The sequence below is a fragment of the Tursiops truncatus genome, chromosome 6, assembly GCF_011762595.2.
Source record: "Tursiops truncatus isolate mTurTru1 chromosome 6, mTurTru1.mat.Y, whole genome shotgun sequence".
Taxonomy (NCBI): Eukaryota; Metazoa; Chordata; class Mammalia; order Artiodactyla; family Delphinidae; genus Tursiops; species Tursiops truncatus.
Window position 1 is genome coordinate 95,305,654 of NC_047039.1, and position 18,633 is coordinate 95,324,286.

Consider the following 18,633-nt stretch of genomic DNA (forward strand, 5'->3'; position numbering starts at 1 on the left):
AGCTTCTAGTGTCAATCATAGTGTTTTCAGAACTTGTGGTCAGAGAACAATCTTAGAGGGAATTGTAATGTTATGCACCAAGTTAAAAAACCCCCAAAACACACACAGCATGTGTTGAAAAGCGTAATCTTTTATGCTAATAGTAATTACGTACATGCAGAGGCTGCTTGCTGTGTGTCGCACGCTATCCTGGGTACTCTGTGCTCTTTCCTTTAAACTATTTTATAAAAAACCTCAGTGCCAAGTGCAGTGCCATAAAGTTAGAAAGCTTGTGACCAGAGGTGGGGACTGAGCTTAAGGAAAGAAAAAATGATCGGAAAAATATTGTGCGATTTAAGCCATCAAATTAAAAATAAATTGAGATTAAATGGGAGAAGTCTGTAACAGAAATAGTTTAAGCCCCTGAGAGAGAGAATTAAAGTGCATTCCCTTAAAATAATGCATTTTCATTTTGTAGCGGGTCTCCTACCCTGTGCTCAAAAGTAACCTGAGCCAAGTACAGCCTTCCCTCTGTGTCCATGGGGGATTTGTTCCAGGACCCCTGTGGATACCAAAATCCACGGATGCCCAAGTCCCTTTGTATAAAGTGGTACAGTATAGTCGGCCCTCCGTATCCATGGGTTCCGCATCCTTTCATATGGAGGGCTGGCTGTACTATTGCCCTTGAATGTTCCATGAAGCCTTACCTCTGAGCCTTTGTACCAGCTGTTGCCTTTGCCTGAGATGCTCTTCCTTTCCTTCTCTTTGACTTAACTCTTTAGGCCTTCTTTGAGCATCTCAGTCCTAAACTACCTCTTGCCTCTCTAAGTTTTCAGCATTTGTTGCCTGTACTGTTCATCTCTCAGTCTCACTCTGTCTAGTGACATCCCTTGTATTGCTGTCTTGAACTGGTATTTAAATTCCTGAATGTTTGTCTTGTTTCCTTAATGCTGCAGCTCCTTGCCCAGTGCCTGCCAACGTGGGCATGATGGATTCATCCGTTTGTCAAGGCTTCACTGAGCTTAGGGTTTGGCATTCAGAAGTACCCAAGGCTTGGCCCCTGAGACTTTGTGCCTAGAGAAATTTCAGGCGGTGTCCCAAGTTTATTACCTGACCAGTGTATTACCGTGTACTCAGGCTGCATGTAGAAAAAGTCTTTCTTCTTCCAAAGGTTTTCAAAAACAGGCTTCAGAAGTAACTAATTGAAGAACACTTAGAGGTTCCTGCTTATGGACATTAACTGTGACCATTTGCTTGGCCTAAATTATCATGAAATCATTGGAGGCCCCTTAGCAGGAAGCAAAGCTCACGGGAGGCTATTAACCATTTAGTATTCTCTAAGCACCAGGGGGTGAAATTTTCTACTTACTGAAGAGCAGGGAGAGGCAGCCTTTATTACAGCTAAAGCATCCTGCCTGGAGCTTTAGAAAGTTACAGCCATACTCAGTGTGAAAGAAAAGTGTACAGCAAGGCGGTGTGGGCACCTAGATACCAGCTGGGTTGCTTTTGAATGTGTTGACACACACAATTAAATCAGTGATGAGGACTCTGGCAAAGTCTTGACAGGGCTTTTCTGGGATGTCAGCTCAGGTCAGTGTCTGCCACTCATGTTGGTCACTGCAGCTGCCCCTCCATTAGTGCTGACTTGGCCACTTGCCAGGAGGGAGGAGTATTTGTTTTTGGTGCTGGGTGGGCAGGTGGATGTGGAAGGGTCGCTTTAATGGAGTGACTCCACTGTTCTCTATCGGTAGATGGTTAATATGGCCTGGTATGATGGGAGGGGGCAAAGAAGGAGAAGAGAGCAGGTGCAGCCCGGGCTGCAGGAAAGCAGGGGCAGGAAGAGAGAGCTGGGGGCGGGGGTGGTAGCAGAGTGAGAGTAGCTGGGGAGACATGGCCTGGTGCAGAGTGTGCATCTGTGGGGGAGGGGTACCAGCTTTGAGAATCCATCCCCAGCATTCTGCATCCCTGGCCCTCAATCGGCTTGGCTCCCGGCAAGAAGCCAGTTTGGTTTTGCTTGGGACTGTCAGGCGGTAGGCTGCCACCCTTTCTGGAGAATCCAAACAAAATGTATTAATAAAGTTGTTGTACACTACCGGTCCTCGACTGGGGCAGGCACGGGTGGGTGCCCTGTAGGATCCCCTGGATAGCTTTCTCCAGACCCCCATGCGCAGACCCCACCTTGGACATACTGAGTCTGGATCTCAGGAGCAGGCTCTGGGGCACAGGACTTGGACAGGCTCTTCAGGGTGTTCTGTGGACTTGTTCAGGCCCCCTTAGACCGGGCTCCTAGGGGGCACATCTCCAGGGAGTTAGTTCACTACCCATCTCGGCAGCTCATTACATCCTTGGCTTTGATATGGTGCCTTCCCCAGAACATGCTGAATCCCTCGTCTGTGTGGGTCCCTCACATATTGAAGTCAACCATCAGGGTTCTGCTCCAGTCTTAATACCCATGTTGTTTCTTGATTAATAGCTATTAAGCCAATCTCTGAAGAGGCCTGAGTTGGCGATATGCTAAGAGAGAAGAGGTAGGAAAAAAAAAAAAAAACAAAAGCAACTCTAGTGTTAGGGTAGAGAAAGGTGTGGTAGAATAGAAGTACTTTCAAATACATTTATACTACTTTTTTTTTTTCTGATTTCTTAAAGTAGTGCTTGTTCCCAGTGAAAATTTAAAAACAGTAAAAACCCAAAGGAGAAAAGAAAAACCTTTCTATTCCTACCTGCCAGATACACCCATTGTTAATATTTTGGTGGACATCCTTTTCATTAAACTATAGATTTGTAAACTTGCTTTTATCTCAAAATAGCAATATTATTTTTGGCATTTCATTAATATTCATCTATGCCATCACTGTTGGAAGCTGCCAGGTATCAATCAGTCCCTCAGTGTTGCACACTGGAACTCAATGATGGACATGTTTCAGGAGCTTTGAATTAACCCTTAGTCAAGTAGGACCCAAATGAACTCAGCCTGTCTGCACATGAGTCCTGACCCTGGCTCGTGTGTACTGGCCCACTGGCAGCCAGGTCAGGGTGGTCTTGGCAACTTTTGTGTGTCAGGTTGGTTTGGACCTTGACCTGGAACTGTCCAAGCACTGCCCAGGCCTTGCCTGGACCTAAGACAAAGCTTCTTGAGCTTGAGGTCCCATAACTTTTCTCCTGGATTGAGCATCACCAGCAGACGTGGGAGCTGAAATTCCCGTTGGGGACTGGCTCTTCAGACCTACCAGCACCAGAACAGTTCAAACCTCCGAGGTAACTCTGAGCTTCTGTGGTTGGCTTCCCATGGGACTCTACTACTAATGAGTCCTGTGACCTTGGCAAGGGGATCAACTCAGCCTCAGTTTTTTCCTCTGTGAAGTGGAGAGAATAGCTCCAGCCTCACTCACAAAGTTGGAAAGATCAAATGAGACAATGCAGGTAAAAGTGCTTCGTAAACCACAGTGCATCAGGCAAACCTATGTTACACTTGACAATCGACCTCCCGATGTGGTGCAATGAAAAGGTGCTCACTCGAGCTTCTCTTGTTCTCCCAGACAGAGTGGACTCATCGGCTGCATGAGCTTCGGGGTGAAGTCCCTCCTGACTCCGGACAAGGTGGGTCCTAGGGAAGCTTCTGGCAGGGTCAGACCACCTAGGCCAGGGCTGGTACAGGCAGAGGCCTTTGTCTGGAAGCCCTGCGGCGGGGCTTCAGTGAGATGGTGCCCCACTGAGACAGTGCCCCCAGGCCTGATAACAACACTGTTACCGGTGTGACCAAGGGTCTGGGTTCCTGCCTTGGCTCATTCTTGTCAGAGACCAGTTGTTAGGCGGCTCCAAGTCTTCCCAGAAGGCTCTAGGTCTGGTGTCTTCCCTTAAGGACACAGGCAGGTCCCTCAGAGCTCAGAGCACTCTCTGCCCTGGAGGATGAGGGACGGGTGCTTCTCGTGGTCTGTTCCAGGGGTTGCCTTGACGTTGTTTGCCAGGTCTCAGGTTTCTGGGCCTAGCAGGTGCTCAGGGATGGAGTGAGCATCCTCTGTGGAGCTTTTCTTCAGGCTGGGTGAGGACTCTGGGACCTAGAGGCCCCTCCGTCTGGGTGGCCAGACCCTTACGCAGCTCTGCTTGGATGGCGCTCCCCGCGTTGGAGGCTTTTGAGCAGGGGAGGGATGTGCACCTCTTGCATATCCCTGGAGATGTCCTGGTGGCCTGCTGCAAGGAGTTGCCAGGTGGCCCTGCCACCCAGCTCTGTGTCCTGGAAGTGAAGTCTGGGGTAGGTGGCTGAGGACCCTTTACCCTACATGTGGGTCCCAACTATCTTGTCTTGACTGCAGTCTTGGCCTTATTCCCTCTTGGGAGAAGATGTCTGCCCCTGGGGACTGCTCAGGGGCCTCAGGACGCCTGCTTTCTGGCCTCTCCCTCCCTCCCTCCCTCCCTTCCTCCCTCCCTTCCTCCCTTCCTTCTGTTCTGTCAACATTTATTGGGCTCCTGCTGTGTACCAGGCACAGTGCTAGGCACATCAAGGAACCTGTGCACAGCCTAGTGGGGGAGGCAAGCCTGTGAGTAGACTTGTTCTCCAGGGACAAGAGGCGTGGGAAGTCGGCAGAGGGGAGGATCATCTCTGCCTGGAGCATCAAGGAGGGCTTCCTGGAGGTGGGAAGCGAGGGTTCGGGGAAGGGAGGCTGGAGTGTGTGTGTCTGCAGAGACGCTGCTCCTGAGGAGGCTGTCCAGCTGCTGCTTTTTGACGGGGACTGGTGGCTGCCTGACCTGTGCCCTCTGTCTCCTCTGAGCATGTCACGCCTTCTCTTGTGACAGGAGACCAGCGGCTGGTACTACCTGCTGGGAGAGGACCTGGGCCGGACCAAGCACCTGAAGGTGGCCAGGCGGAGACTGCGGCCCCTGAGAGGTGCATGCCCACCACCTTCAGTTCTGCCCAGACATGCCGACCCCCAGGGCTCCCCCCACTCCACTGTGTAGTAGCCTCAGTCCCTGTGTTTTGTGGCATGTGTCACCCTAGGCTGCCATCAGACCCTGGGTCCAGGGACTTCTCACGAGTGCTTGCTAGAATGCAGCCTGCAGGCAGCCTCATGCCCATGACTCCTTTATTTATCTAGCTCATGGAGGGCTGGGCTTTTGGACCTTCCCATGTGGCCATTCCTCAGGGTCCGTGGTCTCAGGATCCCCTCTGGGCTGCCTGGCTGACCTTGGGGCGCCCACCTCTGCAGACAGGCCATGTGGGCCCTGCTGTGGGTCCTGAGGATTCTCCCCTTCTGCTCTGTCCTTCCCATGCACCCATCTGTCTCCTGAGCCCCTGCCTGGCCCGAGCCTGGGCATTCTCACATCCTGGGGGCCAGCAGTGACCTTGTCCTCCACATGGGCCTGGCACCCTGGCCTCATCCTCTGGGTGGTCTGTGGAACGGGCACTTAGATGCCAGCAGAAACTTTCTGACTCTGCTCTGTCACCTTCCAGACCCTTTGTTGAGACTGTTGGGAGGTGAGGACACCGAGAACAGGGAGAAACTCAAGGTAGGTGGGGACAACCTGGGCAGGACTGACGGGCCCTGAGCACTGCTCTGGGCTCTAACCTGCTTCTGGTCAGTCCCTTGGCCCAGGAGACCCCTAAACAGGGCAGCACTCGGTGACTGAGACTCAGATTCACTTGGTGCTTGGAAACTCAGCAAGTTGTGCATTTTTAAGAGGTTATTTCTGGTGCTTTTCTCGGGTTACTCAAGCTTGGGGCGGGAGTGGGGAGAGAGCCGGGCCCCGGCCCCTGGAAATAGAGGAGTCTGGGTTGTACTGACTTTTGGTCTCTTGAAGCCGAGTCCTCCCTTTCCTGCAGGCCCCCTCAGGCCCCTTGCCTCCCCTGCCACTGTGGCCCAATTCCCCTTCCGGTTTGGCCCCCTTGATATCAGGGAGCAGCTGTGAGTCTGAGCCCGAGACCGATGGGTCCTCACTTCATTAGGGCTTTGAAGCTAGAGAGGAACCTTCCTGTAGGGATTTTGGGGAATTCATCCAAATTTGTCCCTTTGCAGGCCATGGCAGGTGATCTCTGCTTTTCTCTAACCACTAAGGGAGGGAGAAACAAGCCCCCAGTGCTGAGTAGCCCCTCGGTTGTTATCTAACATGACCCTCACTCCCACCTCTGAGGTGGTTGTTACTACCCATTTCACAGATGAGTGAGACTTGTAAGGTTCAGAGATGTTAGGTCACTCTCTGTGGTCACACAGCCAGCAAATATGCCTTCTGGTATGGCTGTCTCCTGCAAGTGGCCTAGTTGGGAAGATACGACAGTGATATTTTCCATGATAATATATGACACTTAGGTGTATTATTAGCTACAAGACATTTCCCCTTTCATTCACTCAAGTCATTCACTCATTCATTCATTCATTATTTATTGAACATCTACGTGGGCTAGGCCTTGTGCCGGGTGCCAGGATATAGCTGTCAAAGATCCCAGCCCTCACAGAGCGTACAGGCGAGGGCTGCACTGCCCATTATGGCAGCCGCTAGCCACCGGTGGCTACTGAGCATTCGAAATTGTGGCTAGTATGAACGAGGACCTGAATTTTAAATTTTATTTTAAAATTTATATTGCACCTGTGTCTAATCACTACCATATTGGATAGTACAGCATTAGAGTAACTTGCTGGATCTCTGTTTTCCGTGGCTTCATTACAAGTTTAAAAGCTTTCTTCCAGCTTCAGTGGGGGAGCTGCAAAGGCCTTTCTCCCTCTCTGTGTACATGCCGAGCACAGAGAGGACAGTGACCAGGGAGTCTCCCTGGGGATTTGTGAGAAGTGCCCGGACATCGACACTGCAGGTTTCTAGGTGGCCTGGGAGAGTCCTCCTTCGTGCCGGGCTCTGCACACAGGCCCTGACCTCTGGGGCCGTTGTTCTGAGGGCGTTTGATTTTCCTCGGCTTGCACACGCAGAGATGTCCGTAGGGCTCAGCAAGGTGTGGGCGATCGTCAGAGACTTGGTTAGAGCAGGGGGAGAATCTCAAGAGGTGACCTGTTCAACTCCCTCTTCGTGTGCGTGGAGGGATGGAGGCTTAGAAACCTGGGTGGCCTGACCACTGTCACAGTAACGAGAGCTGGGCTGGACCAAGGGACAGTCTCTGGCATGAAGGATGTGAGTGGCTGGGTAGTTTTCCTCAGGGGCTCTGAGGTTGGTGGAAGGGGCTCTAGGCTCACCAGGCGCTGCTCTACAAGGCAGGAATCAAGACTGGGGCTCTGGTCCCAGCTCCACCCCACCCTGCTGTGTGATCTCAACTGCTCAAGGCCCCCACTTCTTCACCAGTAAAAAGAGGATGCTGGATTATCTAGTGATTGGAAATCCCTTCCCAACTTGACTTTATGGTCTGTCATCAGATCCTTCAAGCAGCCCACATACATGGATGAGGAAACTGACTTTTAAGTAGCTTCTGAGTGGCAGGCAAACTCCAGATGTTTTGTATTCCCTGTCTTGACGTGGGATGTCTGTGGGAGCAAAGCATCCTTTGGTTCTTAGGCTGAGTTAGTTCCCTGCATTTGTACCAGGGATCCTGGGATTCGCAGGGGGAGGCGGCGTTGTTACAGAGTGGGCCGTGTTTTCTGCCTGGGTTCTCCTCCAGCCAGGGGTGTTTGTGAGAACACTGGAATCACAAAGTGGCCCATGGCGGAGAATGCAGCCAGAACAAAGGCGCCCTCTCCCCGCCGGGGCCCGGGGAATACTAACTAGTTGACAGGAATTTTAATATAAAACTCTCCCTCTTCCTTGTCATTCGGAGGTTTCAGGAAGCCTTCGGGCTTATCGTGCAGAGGCACACAGCACAGACAGGGCTTGGGGAGGTGAGAGGTGATTTCCTGCCATTCTTCTGCGGGGCGGGCTTCCCAGGGCGGTCATGCCAGGCTGACGGGGCGCAGTGCGGGCTCCCACTGCTGGGGGGGAGAGCCGGGTTTTCATGGGGCGGCAGTCGAGGCAGGACCCGCAGCCATGAACCGCTTCAATGGGCTCTGCAAGGTGTGTTCGGAGCGCCGCTACCGCCAGGTGGGTGCTTGGCCCCTTGGGGGGTGCATGGGGTGTCATTGGGGGTCAGGGGTGAGGGCTCACTGAGCAGGACTTGTCTTCCCACAAGGCCTTTCTTGCCTCCTCCTGGCCCCTTGCAGGTTCATTGTGATCTGGGGGGGAGGATAGAGGCAGGAACTGGCCCCAAGGTGGCCTTTACCTGCCGCCCCTCTTTAGGGGCAGACGAGGCCAGCTCTTCGCCATCCTAACCACTGACTGGGTGGTGTCCATGGTGAGATTATCTAGTTGATTTTCTGTCATTTTTATTTGGGAGGCGTGTGGGTTAAAAAGAGCATCCCAAGCCTGAGTTTTTAAGTGGCGAGGCTGCTGAGCAGCTGGATTTGTGTTTTTTTGCTAACTTTCCCTACTTCTGATGGGACGGCAGTGCCTGTCCTGTGTTGTGTAGGTGTGATTGTGTTCTAGCGTGTGTTGGTGTGTGCTTGTGAGCGAGGTAGGATGTGTCTGCGTATATGTGCGCACACACGATTTTCCTCCCGGGTGGCTGTGATGCCTTGAAGTGGGTCCGGAGTCCTCTGGCTCCAGAGCCCAACTTCACGGAGAGGGCTTGGCCCTCGGCCTCCAGTCTCAGGACGTGGGGCAGAGTGGGAGTGATGATCCCTTAGCCCCCAAGACTCTTCTGGAACTGTGAGGGACATTTTTTTTTCTTATAAAAAGGGCATGGTGTCAGACAGGGTGAAGGCAAGGGATGTCCAGATTTGGGGAATGTCCAAGCTGATGGGACTCTGGAATGGTTCTGATTTTAAAAGTATAGAAAAATCCCTCTGTGTTTTAATGACCAGCCTGGAATCTGGGTCCTGAACTCCTTCAAACTGGCAGACTTAGGTCTCAGGGAGATGCTCAGAGGGGCCTCCTGCACCGTGAGTGGGACACGTGTGTTCTCTCTCCAGTCCCCAGCTCTCAGGGCCCTCCCGCACTCCTGGAGCCTGCAGAGGCGCCCCTGTGACGCTGGCAACTGGATGGCGGGGTGGTGAGGCGCAGAGGGCACTGGATGGGAGGTCGAGAAGTCCTCGGTCACTTGGGACTACAGGCCTGAGGACCGGGACCCTCTGGCAGTCACAGTAGGACCAGGCATGAGTGCGGTCCGGGCCTGGGGCTCTGGGACTCAAGTTCAAGACGGATCCCCTGCTAGAAAGTAGTGCGGGGTTGAGAGCACCAGCTTTGTGCCGGACCCGGGCTCACATCCAGCTCTGCCCTTCTTGAGGTCTGACTCTTGTGCATGGCAGTTTACCTCCCTGAGCCTCAGTCTTCCTGTCAGTGGAATAGGGTGATAATGTGACGATGCTGTGAAAGTAAATGGAATATGTATGAAGTGCCTGGTGCAGGGGTTTCAATAACTATGGCATTTAGGGATTGGGATTGAAGTCTAGCATTACAGAGGGTCGGAAATCAGGCAGGAGGGCAGAAGTGAGATGCTGGCATGGGTGAGATCTGAGAGCAGTAGCAGTTCCTGCACTGGACAGGAAAGAGCAAGAAGCACCCCAGGAAGGATGGCCTCTGCCAGGAGTCGCTGAGGTCCCAGAGATAGGGCAGGGCTGCTTCCCTTGTCTCTTGACCCTGAGGCCTGAGGTCAGAGAGGAGGGCTGAGAGCTTACTTGCTTCAGGCCTCAGTTTCCTTCTCTGTAAAATGGGCATACTGAAACTAGCCCTGCATTCCCTCAGGGCTGCAGTGATGATCAGGTTCTTTGGACATTGTCCTCTCAACGTGGTCGTGGTCACGATGGACAGAGCATAATTCTGCTTCCTTTATGCAGTCCCACCCCCTCACACTGAGCAGGAGAGGGGCTTGCTTCCCAACACCGTCTCCTCTTCCCCTCTTCCCAGCCCCCAGCTGGCCTGGACTGTTGTCTGGACTGGCTCTGCTTAGCCTGGTGCCCAGGAAGGCAGAGGGGTCTCCTGTCCACAGTCCCACCTGGATGCGGGGAACAGGCTGTTTTCTGGAGCACCCTCCTTCTCTCCAGATTCAGCTTTGGGGCCAGTCCCCAAACTGTTAGCCCTGGGTGCTGGGACTGGTTTTCCAGAGCCGCACCCCAGGCAGGAGGGGCCGTGGCTCTTGGTGGTGTAGGACTGGGGAAGTGCTAGCAAAATGCTCGCATCCCAGCTTCTGCCTGGGTTGAGGGTGGGCTGTGAGGTCCCTAAAATCCCTGCTGGTTGCATGGAGTGGACTGGGCTCCTGTCATCGTCCCTTGGCCTCAGTCTGGGCTTTCCGCGCTCACTCCAGAGTTTGTTTTTCTTTCTTTCTTTCCATTTTTTTTCTCTTCCTGTCTTAGCTGTGTGTTTTCCCAGAATTCTTATGGGAACAGGGTATTTTCCTGCCCCCCCCGCCCCTTCCCCTTGTCTGTCAGATTTCCTGTTTTACAAACTCGCTTTGAATCCAGGCCCAGGGCTGGTGGGAAGCAGAGCCTCAGGGGCCTCCCCAGCAGCATCCAAGGGCCTGGGTCACCCCAGGCTCCCCGGCCCCCCCTTTCCCATGCCTGGCCTTTGGGACAGCTGGCAGGTGAATGCCGGGCACCCAGCCTGGAAGAGGTAACCCCTAAAGGAAGGAGACAGCAGTCTCCTAACGAGGCGGTGGCCCTTGACCTCTCTCAGGGCTGCTGAGCTGGCTTCTTCCTCAGCCTGCCTGGGGTGCCCTACCCCATGCTGCACCGGGGCCCACGCCACATCCAGGGCGCCAGACCCCTTTTCTGACTTCAACTGCCTTAGTCTGTTGCTCTCATACACCTGCTCTGAGCAGCCTGGAATTGCTCTTTGAGTGGGCAGGGGCTGGGCTTTCTGCACCCCTCCCAAAGCCTAACTGGGGGTGCACAGAGAGGGCATGCAGCAAGGTAGAACTGAACTGAGCTAGCAGACCGCGCCGCCCCCTGCCAGCTTTCCGCTGCTGGTGGGAGGCTGCAGCGCTGTCCTCACTAGCGGAGCAGTTGCTGGTTCCTGCCGTGCTCCAGGCCTGTCATCTAAAGTCAAAGCACAAAGGACTCTTCCCAGCACCATCCTCACGTTTTGCTGTACTGCTTAACATGACCTGCTTTGCTTTCTAGAGATCAGTGTACCCTCATGCTCCTCTGGGAGCCAGAGACCAAGGCCTCATGACCTGGTACCTCAGCAGAGCCTGGCATGCAGTAGGAGCTCAATAATTGCATGTTGCTTTGAAAAGAGCATCCAGGTGGCAGGGCCCTTTCAGGGGACTTCTGAAAGTAGGGGTTGTGCACCTGCCACGCACACAGGCTGCAGCAGGCACAGTGAGGTCATTGGCTAGTTCAGGTTCAGCCAGGAAGCCTATCTGTGCCCTCACTTGCCCCCTCACCCGGGAGCCCTCACTGATACCTTGAGGCCCTGGCAGTGGACGGCCCTGAGACCCCTAGCACGTGTCCCCTGCCCCTTGGCCTGAGGTGGTGAGTGTGTGCATCCCTGTCTTGCCTCCCCTGTGCTCTGGGAGGGCAGCCAACAGGCCAGCTTTGTCTCTGGGCCCTCAGCATGGGGCCAGCCTTGGGCTGACGCTCCATGAACCCCTGGGGAAAGGAGGAGGGGACCGAGCAGGCAGTGGGTCACAGGTGAGGTGGAGACGTGCAGTGCAGTGGGCCCTTGGGTAAAGGGCTAGGCCACATGTCTGCCAGGGCTGAGGAAGGCGAGATTCAGCCTTCCAAGGCTTGGTCTGGGCCCTTCCACATGGGCCTGGCTTACCTCCTGAGCTCCCAGCCTTCCTGCTTGGCCCACAACCCAGTGCTCAAGATGCCTGGGCCAAGATAGGGACAGCGAGGGGCCGGCCAGCCTCCTTCTTGGCTCCAGCAGCCTTGGAGAGGAAGGTGGCTCTGGGGTGGGGACTGTGTTCTTCACGACCTTGGAGCAGAGGCAGCAGCCTCATGGCTTCTGGGAGTAACTGGGCAGGGCTGTGTCCTAGATTACCATCCCGAGGGGGAAGGACGGCTTCGGCTTCACCATCTGCTGCGACTCTCCGGTCCGAGTCCAGGCCGTGGATTCCGGTGAGTGAGTGTCTCGGGTGATGCCAGCCCGAGGCTTTGCAAACAAGATGTTGGAACTGAAAGGGGAGCCCTAAACTGGAGCAAAGTGTCCTGGTTTTTCAAAACGAGAAGAATAATATTTTTAAATGACCACAGATGAAAGTGAGGTCTATGAAAATACACCTACTCTTTTTTTTTTGTTGTTTTTAATCAAAATGAAAATAGATTTTTATATTTTGTTTCCCAATCATTTCAAACAGGAACTAAACCTATATTTTCAGTAATGGCTGCATGGGAAAATGAGAGTCATTTATGAACTCGATTTGGAAGCAGTATTTTATCCTATTCCAGCCTGATTAGCACTTAAAAATAGTCATTCCCTCCCTATTTTTCACAAAGAAAAGACTTCTAGTCACAGAGTGAGCATCCAAAGTGGAGAAGCTGGGACATGGTGATCTGGGTGCCCCCATTGCCTGTGAGCCTGGCAGCAAGGAAGGGTTCTCAAGGGGCGGGAGGCCCTGGGCAGGGAGGGGGGCCTGGCGGGGAGGTGGACAGCAGAGAGAGGTCAGCCAGTACTGGGTATGCGGGCAGGGAGGAAGTGAGGGCAAAGGGGAGCCTCCCTTCAAGGTCCCCGAGAGCCCCCGAGGTTGGCCCCTCATTGACAGGTGAAGAAACAGAGGGGAGCGGTCCTTGTCCAAGGTCACTGGAAGCAAAGGACCCCGGAGCTTTTGAGGGGGGTGTGGGCTTCAGGAGCCCTTGAGTGGCTTTTCTTTGTCCCTGCAGGGGGCCCGGCAGAGCGGGCAGGGCTGCAGCAGCTGGACACGGTGCTGCAGCTGAACGAGAGGCCCGTGGAGCACTGGAAATGCGTGGAGCTGGCACACGAGATCCGGTGACAGGGGCGGCGGGCAGCCCGGGGCCTCGGGCTGGGGCGCACCTCCCCTCCCCTCCCCAGACCTGGGCACACGCCTCGCCCGTCCCTCCTTCCCAGCCGTGAGCAATTCACTTTGCTCCTTGGGGAATCAGTTTCTTGGCCTGAAATTGGAAGGTTCAGGTTCTGAGCGATTTTGGATCCCAGAGCAGACAGCGGGGAAGAAGCTCTCAAACAGACCCTGTGGTTCGTGGTGCAGCTCCAGGGGGTTGCTCTCTACTTTAGCTCATTAGTTCTGCTACCTCAGAGCTAAGCCCTTGGTTTCCTAAGGATGCGTAGATGTTGCGAACGTTTTCAATTGCACAATTAAACAGTTATTCTTTAAATTTTGGGGTCTCCTAAATTTCAACCCTCTGGGTTAAAGCCCTTGTGGCCCATTTTAGGTTTGCTTCTGGAATGACCGGATGAGGGGTTGTACACAGGCCGTGGCTTGCCTGCTCCTCCTTGATAACACTTTGTGTCCAGGAGGCGCGTCGCTAGTTGAGTTTGGTCTTCTTTCTCGTTTACTTGGCCTTGGCCTCAGTGTCCTTCCCAGCCTCTGCCAGTCAACTAGAGTCGACCTAAGGGACCCCTTTGCTGTCTCTACTTCAGATGGCCTCTGCATCCCTTCCTGTTCTGGCACTGGGGCTTCCCTGCCCTCTTCCCCTCTCTTCCTCTCTGCCCCCACAGGCCCCTACCATGGCTGACTTTGGTCTCCCCCAGACTCAACTTCCCTTTGTGACTCCCCGCCTCCTCCAACTTCCAGGAGCTGCCCCAGCGAGATCATCCTGCTTGTGTGGCGTATGGTCCCCCAGGTCAAGCCGGGGCCAGATGGCGGGGTCCTGCGGCGCGCGTCCTGCAAGTCGACCCATGACCTCCAGTCGCCCCCCAACAAGCGGGAGAAGAACTGCACCCACGGGGCCCAGGCACGGCCAGAGCAGCGCCACAGCTGTCACCTGGTGTGTGACAGCTCGGATGGGCTGCTGCTCGGTGGCTGGGAGCGCTACACTGAGGTGACCAAGCGCGGGGGCCAGCACACCCTGCCTGCACTGTCCCGTGCCACTGCCCCCGCCGACCCCAACTACATCATCCTGGCCCCGCTGAACCCTGGGAGCCAGGTATGGACAGCTGGTTCCGGGGAGGTGAAGGGCATGGGTCCCTGAGTGAGGCCAGGAAGATGCGAAGACTCAAAGTTGTGTTGTGAGGAGCCTGCCAGGGGCTTGGAGTGGGGAGCAGGGAAGTGGACTATGTGTTAGCTCCAGCTTCTATAGGGCTGTCCTGTTGGGCTGTCCCCGGCAGAGACAGCAGGTGGGTCTTTGTGGCCTCAGGGCACAGATCCAGGACCATGGGAGGTCACACGGTAGAAGATTTCACCTCAAAAGAAGGAAGAGCTTTCTGCCAGTCTGCACTTATCCTCAGCGGAATGGGCTGCGTGGTAGGCAGCAAGCCCGTCGTAGGAGCTGTAAGATGGAGTAATGGAATGTCAGCGTGTGTGCCCCAAAATATCGGTCCCAGGAGATACTCTGGGAAGAAAGTTTCTTGATGTCAAATGAGTTTGAGAAACACCTTATACTCTCTTCCTCTTCTGGGAGATTCCCAATGCATATTAGCCTATTTGAGGCTCTGAGGGCATCTGCAGTGAAGAAGGTGGTTTACCCTTGTTTAACCGAGCATTTCTCAAACTCCCCTGACGGTGCACCCTTTGTGGCGGAGTTGTTAGCGTCCCAAGTGCCAGTGTTTCACAGAACACACTTCAAGGGGTTAGACTTGATGACAGCTAAAGCCTCGTTCAACTCGAACATTCTAGATTCTGTGATCCCTCCAGGCCCCCCTCTCAGCTCGTTAGCGGGACTGCTGTTTTGCCCTCGTGCCCTGAGGTGCTCCCCTCCTGTCCCCAGGCCAGGGCTGAGCAGCCTGCCTGGTGGTCTGCCCCGTTCCTGGGGCTGAGGTAGTTCTATGTCTTTCCCTCGCAGCTGCTGCGGCCTGTGTACCAGGAGGATGCCATCCCCGAAGGTGAGTCTCTCCTCTGCTGCTGTGCCCTCTGAGCCCCGGAGAGATGGCGAGGTTAGCTGCGAGGCTGGGCCCCACCTCCTCCTCTGAGTTGGGAGACCTTCCCAACAGAGTCAAGATCCCCCCCCCATTTTGACACAGAGTCCGTCTCCTCTTGGGACCTTTTTCTTCCTCACTGAACCAGTGTCTTTCTTCCTTGGACCCTGAACTGAGGAGGAAGAGAGGGCATCTTCCCAGAGCAGTCTAACAGATGGTGTTCAGGACTCAGGCATTCAGCTGAGATTCAACCAACGTTACTGAGCAACCAATATATGTAAGGTGCTGTAGGCACTGTGGTCAGGCCAGCTCGGGAGGGAGGCACGGAACTTGGAGCTGGGAGGTTCCAAATTGGAGTTGTATGAGTTTGAGCAACTCATGTCCCCTCACTGAGCCTCAGTTTCTTTATCTATAAAACGGGGCTGATAATTCCCACTTCAGAGGGTGTTGGGAGGATTGAAGGAGATAATGGTTTTGAGTGGCAGCCTATTTGCTGAGTGATGTTACACAGAAGTTAGCTGTCTTTGAAGTACACAGATGGCTCTGCTGTTTGAAGGGATTTTTCTCCTTTGTCCTTCAAATCCTGACCTTAGTTTTTAAGGGCCAGGGAGAGAAGCTGGGCTCAAAACCAGTTCCTTCTCCCAGGAAACCTGAGGTATCAGTGTTGCTGCTGGAGTTGGCTGGGCATTCCTTTAGGCCCTCTCTGCGCTGGCCTGAGCCTAGCTGGCTGGAGTCCAGGTGGTATCTGGAAGGTTGAGACCAACCTTGCCTGGTGGTCCATGGTGCTGACCTTGGGTATGCTTGAGCCCTTCCTTCTTTGACCTCCTTCTTTGTGAATGGCCTTTTCCCAACCACTTGCAGACTTGCTTCCTTGCTGTCCCCCTCTGTCAGTAGCATGAAGACGACGCTTGCTTAGAGCAGGTGCCCTTTGGAGGGAAAAGGGCTCCCATCAGGCTCAGAGTTGCAGATGGAAGCCATCTTTGTTCTCTCCAGGCTGGGGCATTTGGGTGTTAGGGCTTGGTCTGTTGGAAATGAATCTGTGTTCCTTCCGGAGAAAAGTCTGATGGAGATTCAACACTGAGTTTTAAAAAAGCTTTTAGTTGCCGCATCAGGTTAGAGTGGAGATGTCACTGCTAAATGGTGACCCCATTAAGGGCAGGGCCTAGGCCTGCTCACCTCCGTGTGTCTGATGCTGGTCCCAGGGTCTGACAGACAGCAGGTACTCAACAGAATTTTATTGGAGTGACTGACTGAAGGGGAGTGACTCTGGTTGCCTCCAAGGTTTGCAGACTGCTCATGGGAGAAGGGAGCTGGAGAGATGTGTGGGTTGAGGCAGGCTGGTGTGGTTCCTTTTCGGCCGAGAGATGCCTCTTGGTGTCCTCCCCTCTGTCCACGTTTTGGTTCCCCTCTGAGAATACAGTACTTAGTAAACCAAGAAGGGCAGAGTCACGCAGGCTGTGGGAGAGGGACAAGCGAGGAAATGATGCTGCTGTTAATAACAGTGGTAACTTTTGAATGCATTATATTAAGAACTTGACCTGACTTCATTCATTCTTTTTTTAAAATTTATTTATTTATTTAATATTTATTTTTGGCTGTGTTGGGTCTTCGTTTCTTTGCGAGGGCTTTCTCCAGTTGCGGCGAGCAGGGGCCACTCTTCATCGCGGTGCGCGGGCCTCTCACTGATGTGGCCTCTCCCGTTGCGGAGCACCGGCTCCGGACGCGCAGGCTCAGCGGCCATGGCTCACGGGCCCAGCCGCTCCACGGCATGTGGGATCTTCCCGGACCGGGGCACGGACCCGTGTCCCCTGCACTGGCAGGTGGATTCCTAACCACTGCGCCACCAGAGGAGCCCTGACTTCATCTATTCTTCACGATGATAATTATTTTGGTATCCAAGGACATCTTTGCTCTTTACCAGGGATCAAATATTCCTAGCTCCTGGTCCGTGGGTTCAGAGGAAGGGGTGGAATTCAGGGTACAGATCTTCCCTTAAACGCACTCAGGGTTCTCCAGAGGCTAAAGCTGTCGCCAGGGTGACGACTTCTGTCTCCTCCTCTGGCTGGGCTGCTCGGCCTCCTTGCAGGAGGGTGGGTGGGTTGAGCCAACCTGAATAGAATGGGGTCTGGTGCCCTTCTGGGGCCTGTGGTGCCTGCCCGCCTGTCGTCGGCGTGTTCTCCAGGGCTGCGGGTGCCCTTGGCATTGTCCCTTGCCCTGTGAAAGCAGCCCAGCCTCAGATTCGCCACGGCCGGGGGACGGATGGCTGCCAAGGCTCACCTCGGAAGCCGGAGCAAAGCCGAGTAATTACTGTTTGGTCAGTGAAGCAGGTGTTTAAGGGGTGATATGGGGGTTTAGACCAGAGGGTGTAAGCGGTAGCAGGTGGGAAGTTAAGGAGTTTGCCTTCGCAGAGCTCAGTAGCTGGGTTATAACTTGGACTGTTTTTTAAAAAAAATACTTCAAAAAATCAGTTTTGGAAAATCAAGCCCACTTGCTACACACTATCCAGGGTATGTGGAGATGGGGCACGAGGGCATGCCACATAGGTTGGGTTGATTCCGCTTTGTACCAGTTACTGACCAGATGACCTTGGGCAAGTCCCTCAGTCACTCCAGGCCTCAGTTGCCTTGTCTATAAAATGGGGCTGCTTCCCACCTGAAGGCAAAGGTGTATGTCAAGTGGCTTATTCATGACTCTCTAGGCCCAAGGCAAAGATTCTGTGACAGCCCTATGCAGCTGGGCTAGGGCAGGGAAGAAGTGGATTCCTTTAAAGGTCAGACTGGGGGCGGGCAAAAGCCCAGATTTGGGCATTAGCAAACAGCCCCCTTTGTTAAGTTTGGTCTACTTTGCCTTGCTTGTCGGTCCTGTGTGGTTTTGCCTTCTCTGGTCTAGGCTCGGTTGTGTTAAATTAGACTGTCTAGTTCCAGACTGACCCTTTGATCCCCGTTCGTGGTAAAGCTTGTGGCGCAGCAGCCCTGTCCTAATGCCAGCCCTGACGGGTGGATTATTTGTTGGCTTGGGTTTATAATCCTTGTGCCCTCACACCCTGGTACCATTCACCAAACCCTTTCCCATCGGGTCTCTCGTGTGCGCCCTCACCTGCCCTGGGGCAGGCAAGGCAGCAGTCTGTATTATCTCTGCTTTGCAGTGGAGAAAACTCTGGCTCAGAGGGGGAAGGAACCTGGTCAGGGTTATTACACAGCCAGTCTCAGAGGAGGCCAGTGCTCAAGTTCAGGTGTCTTGTCCAACTCAAATCCAGTGCAGAGCTTGAGAGCCAGGATGGGTTCTTTCAGCAAAGGGGCCAGTGCCTGGCAGCACAGAGCCCTCTGGGGCGGACGTCCGGGGCCAGAGCAGACGAGGAGCTGGGTAGGTACTTCCATGCATCTGCCCCCCGCCCCTGTCCTGGGCGCACGCTCTTTTTTACTCTTCTCTAAGTGACTCCCTGAAGAAGCAGGAAGTGGTTTAGGTTATTATGGTTCGAGTGCTGCCCCAGGATACTGCTGTGATCAGTGGTCACTTGTGTGTGTGGGTTGACTTGTTTTTCTTACCCTGCTCGGTGAGAAGGGGCATGGGGTGGGTAGAGGAGGAAAGTGTGAAACCTTCCGAGCTGAGTTTTTCCCCTGAGGCTGTGGACCACGCGTTGGTGGGGAGCTTCCCCGAGATGTAGTTGGGGTCAGGCCACCTGTTCACCCCCAGGCTGCCAGG

At 54.1% G+C, this 18,633-nt stretch overlaps 1 protein-coding gene across 10 annotated transcripts in view; it reads left to right on the forward strand.

Annotated features, from left to right (window-relative positions):
- RGS3 (regulator of G protein signaling 3) overlaps nucleotides 1–18,633 on the forward strand; it is a 162,178-nt gene that overhangs the window by 58,307 nt on the left and 85,238 nt on the right. For 7 of the 10 annotated variants that reach the window (XM_073806449.1, XM_073806445.1, XM_073806446.1 and 4 more), the window contains 7 exons: nucleotides 3,516–3,576; nucleotides 4,771–4,861; nucleotides 5,426–5,481; nucleotides 11,918–11,999; nucleotides 12,762–12,867; nucleotides 13,652–14,003; nucleotides 14,859–14,898. In XM_073806449.1, coding sequence (XP_073662550.1) covers nucleotides 3,516–3,576; nucleotides 4,771–4,861; nucleotides 5,426–5,481; nucleotides 11,918–11,999; nucleotides 12,762–12,867; nucleotides 13,652–14,003; nucleotides 14,859–14,898 — 788 coding nt within the window. Of the gene's footprint in view, nucleotides 1–3,515; nucleotides 3,577–4,770; nucleotides 4,862–5,425; nucleotides 5,482–7,480; nucleotides 7,987–11,917; nucleotides 12,000–12,761; nucleotides 12,868–13,651; nucleotides 14,004–14,858; nucleotides 14,899–18,633 lie in introns of those variants that run through there. The other 3 variants (XM_073806450.1, XM_033858422.2, XM_033858418.2) reach the window with 3 other exon arrangements.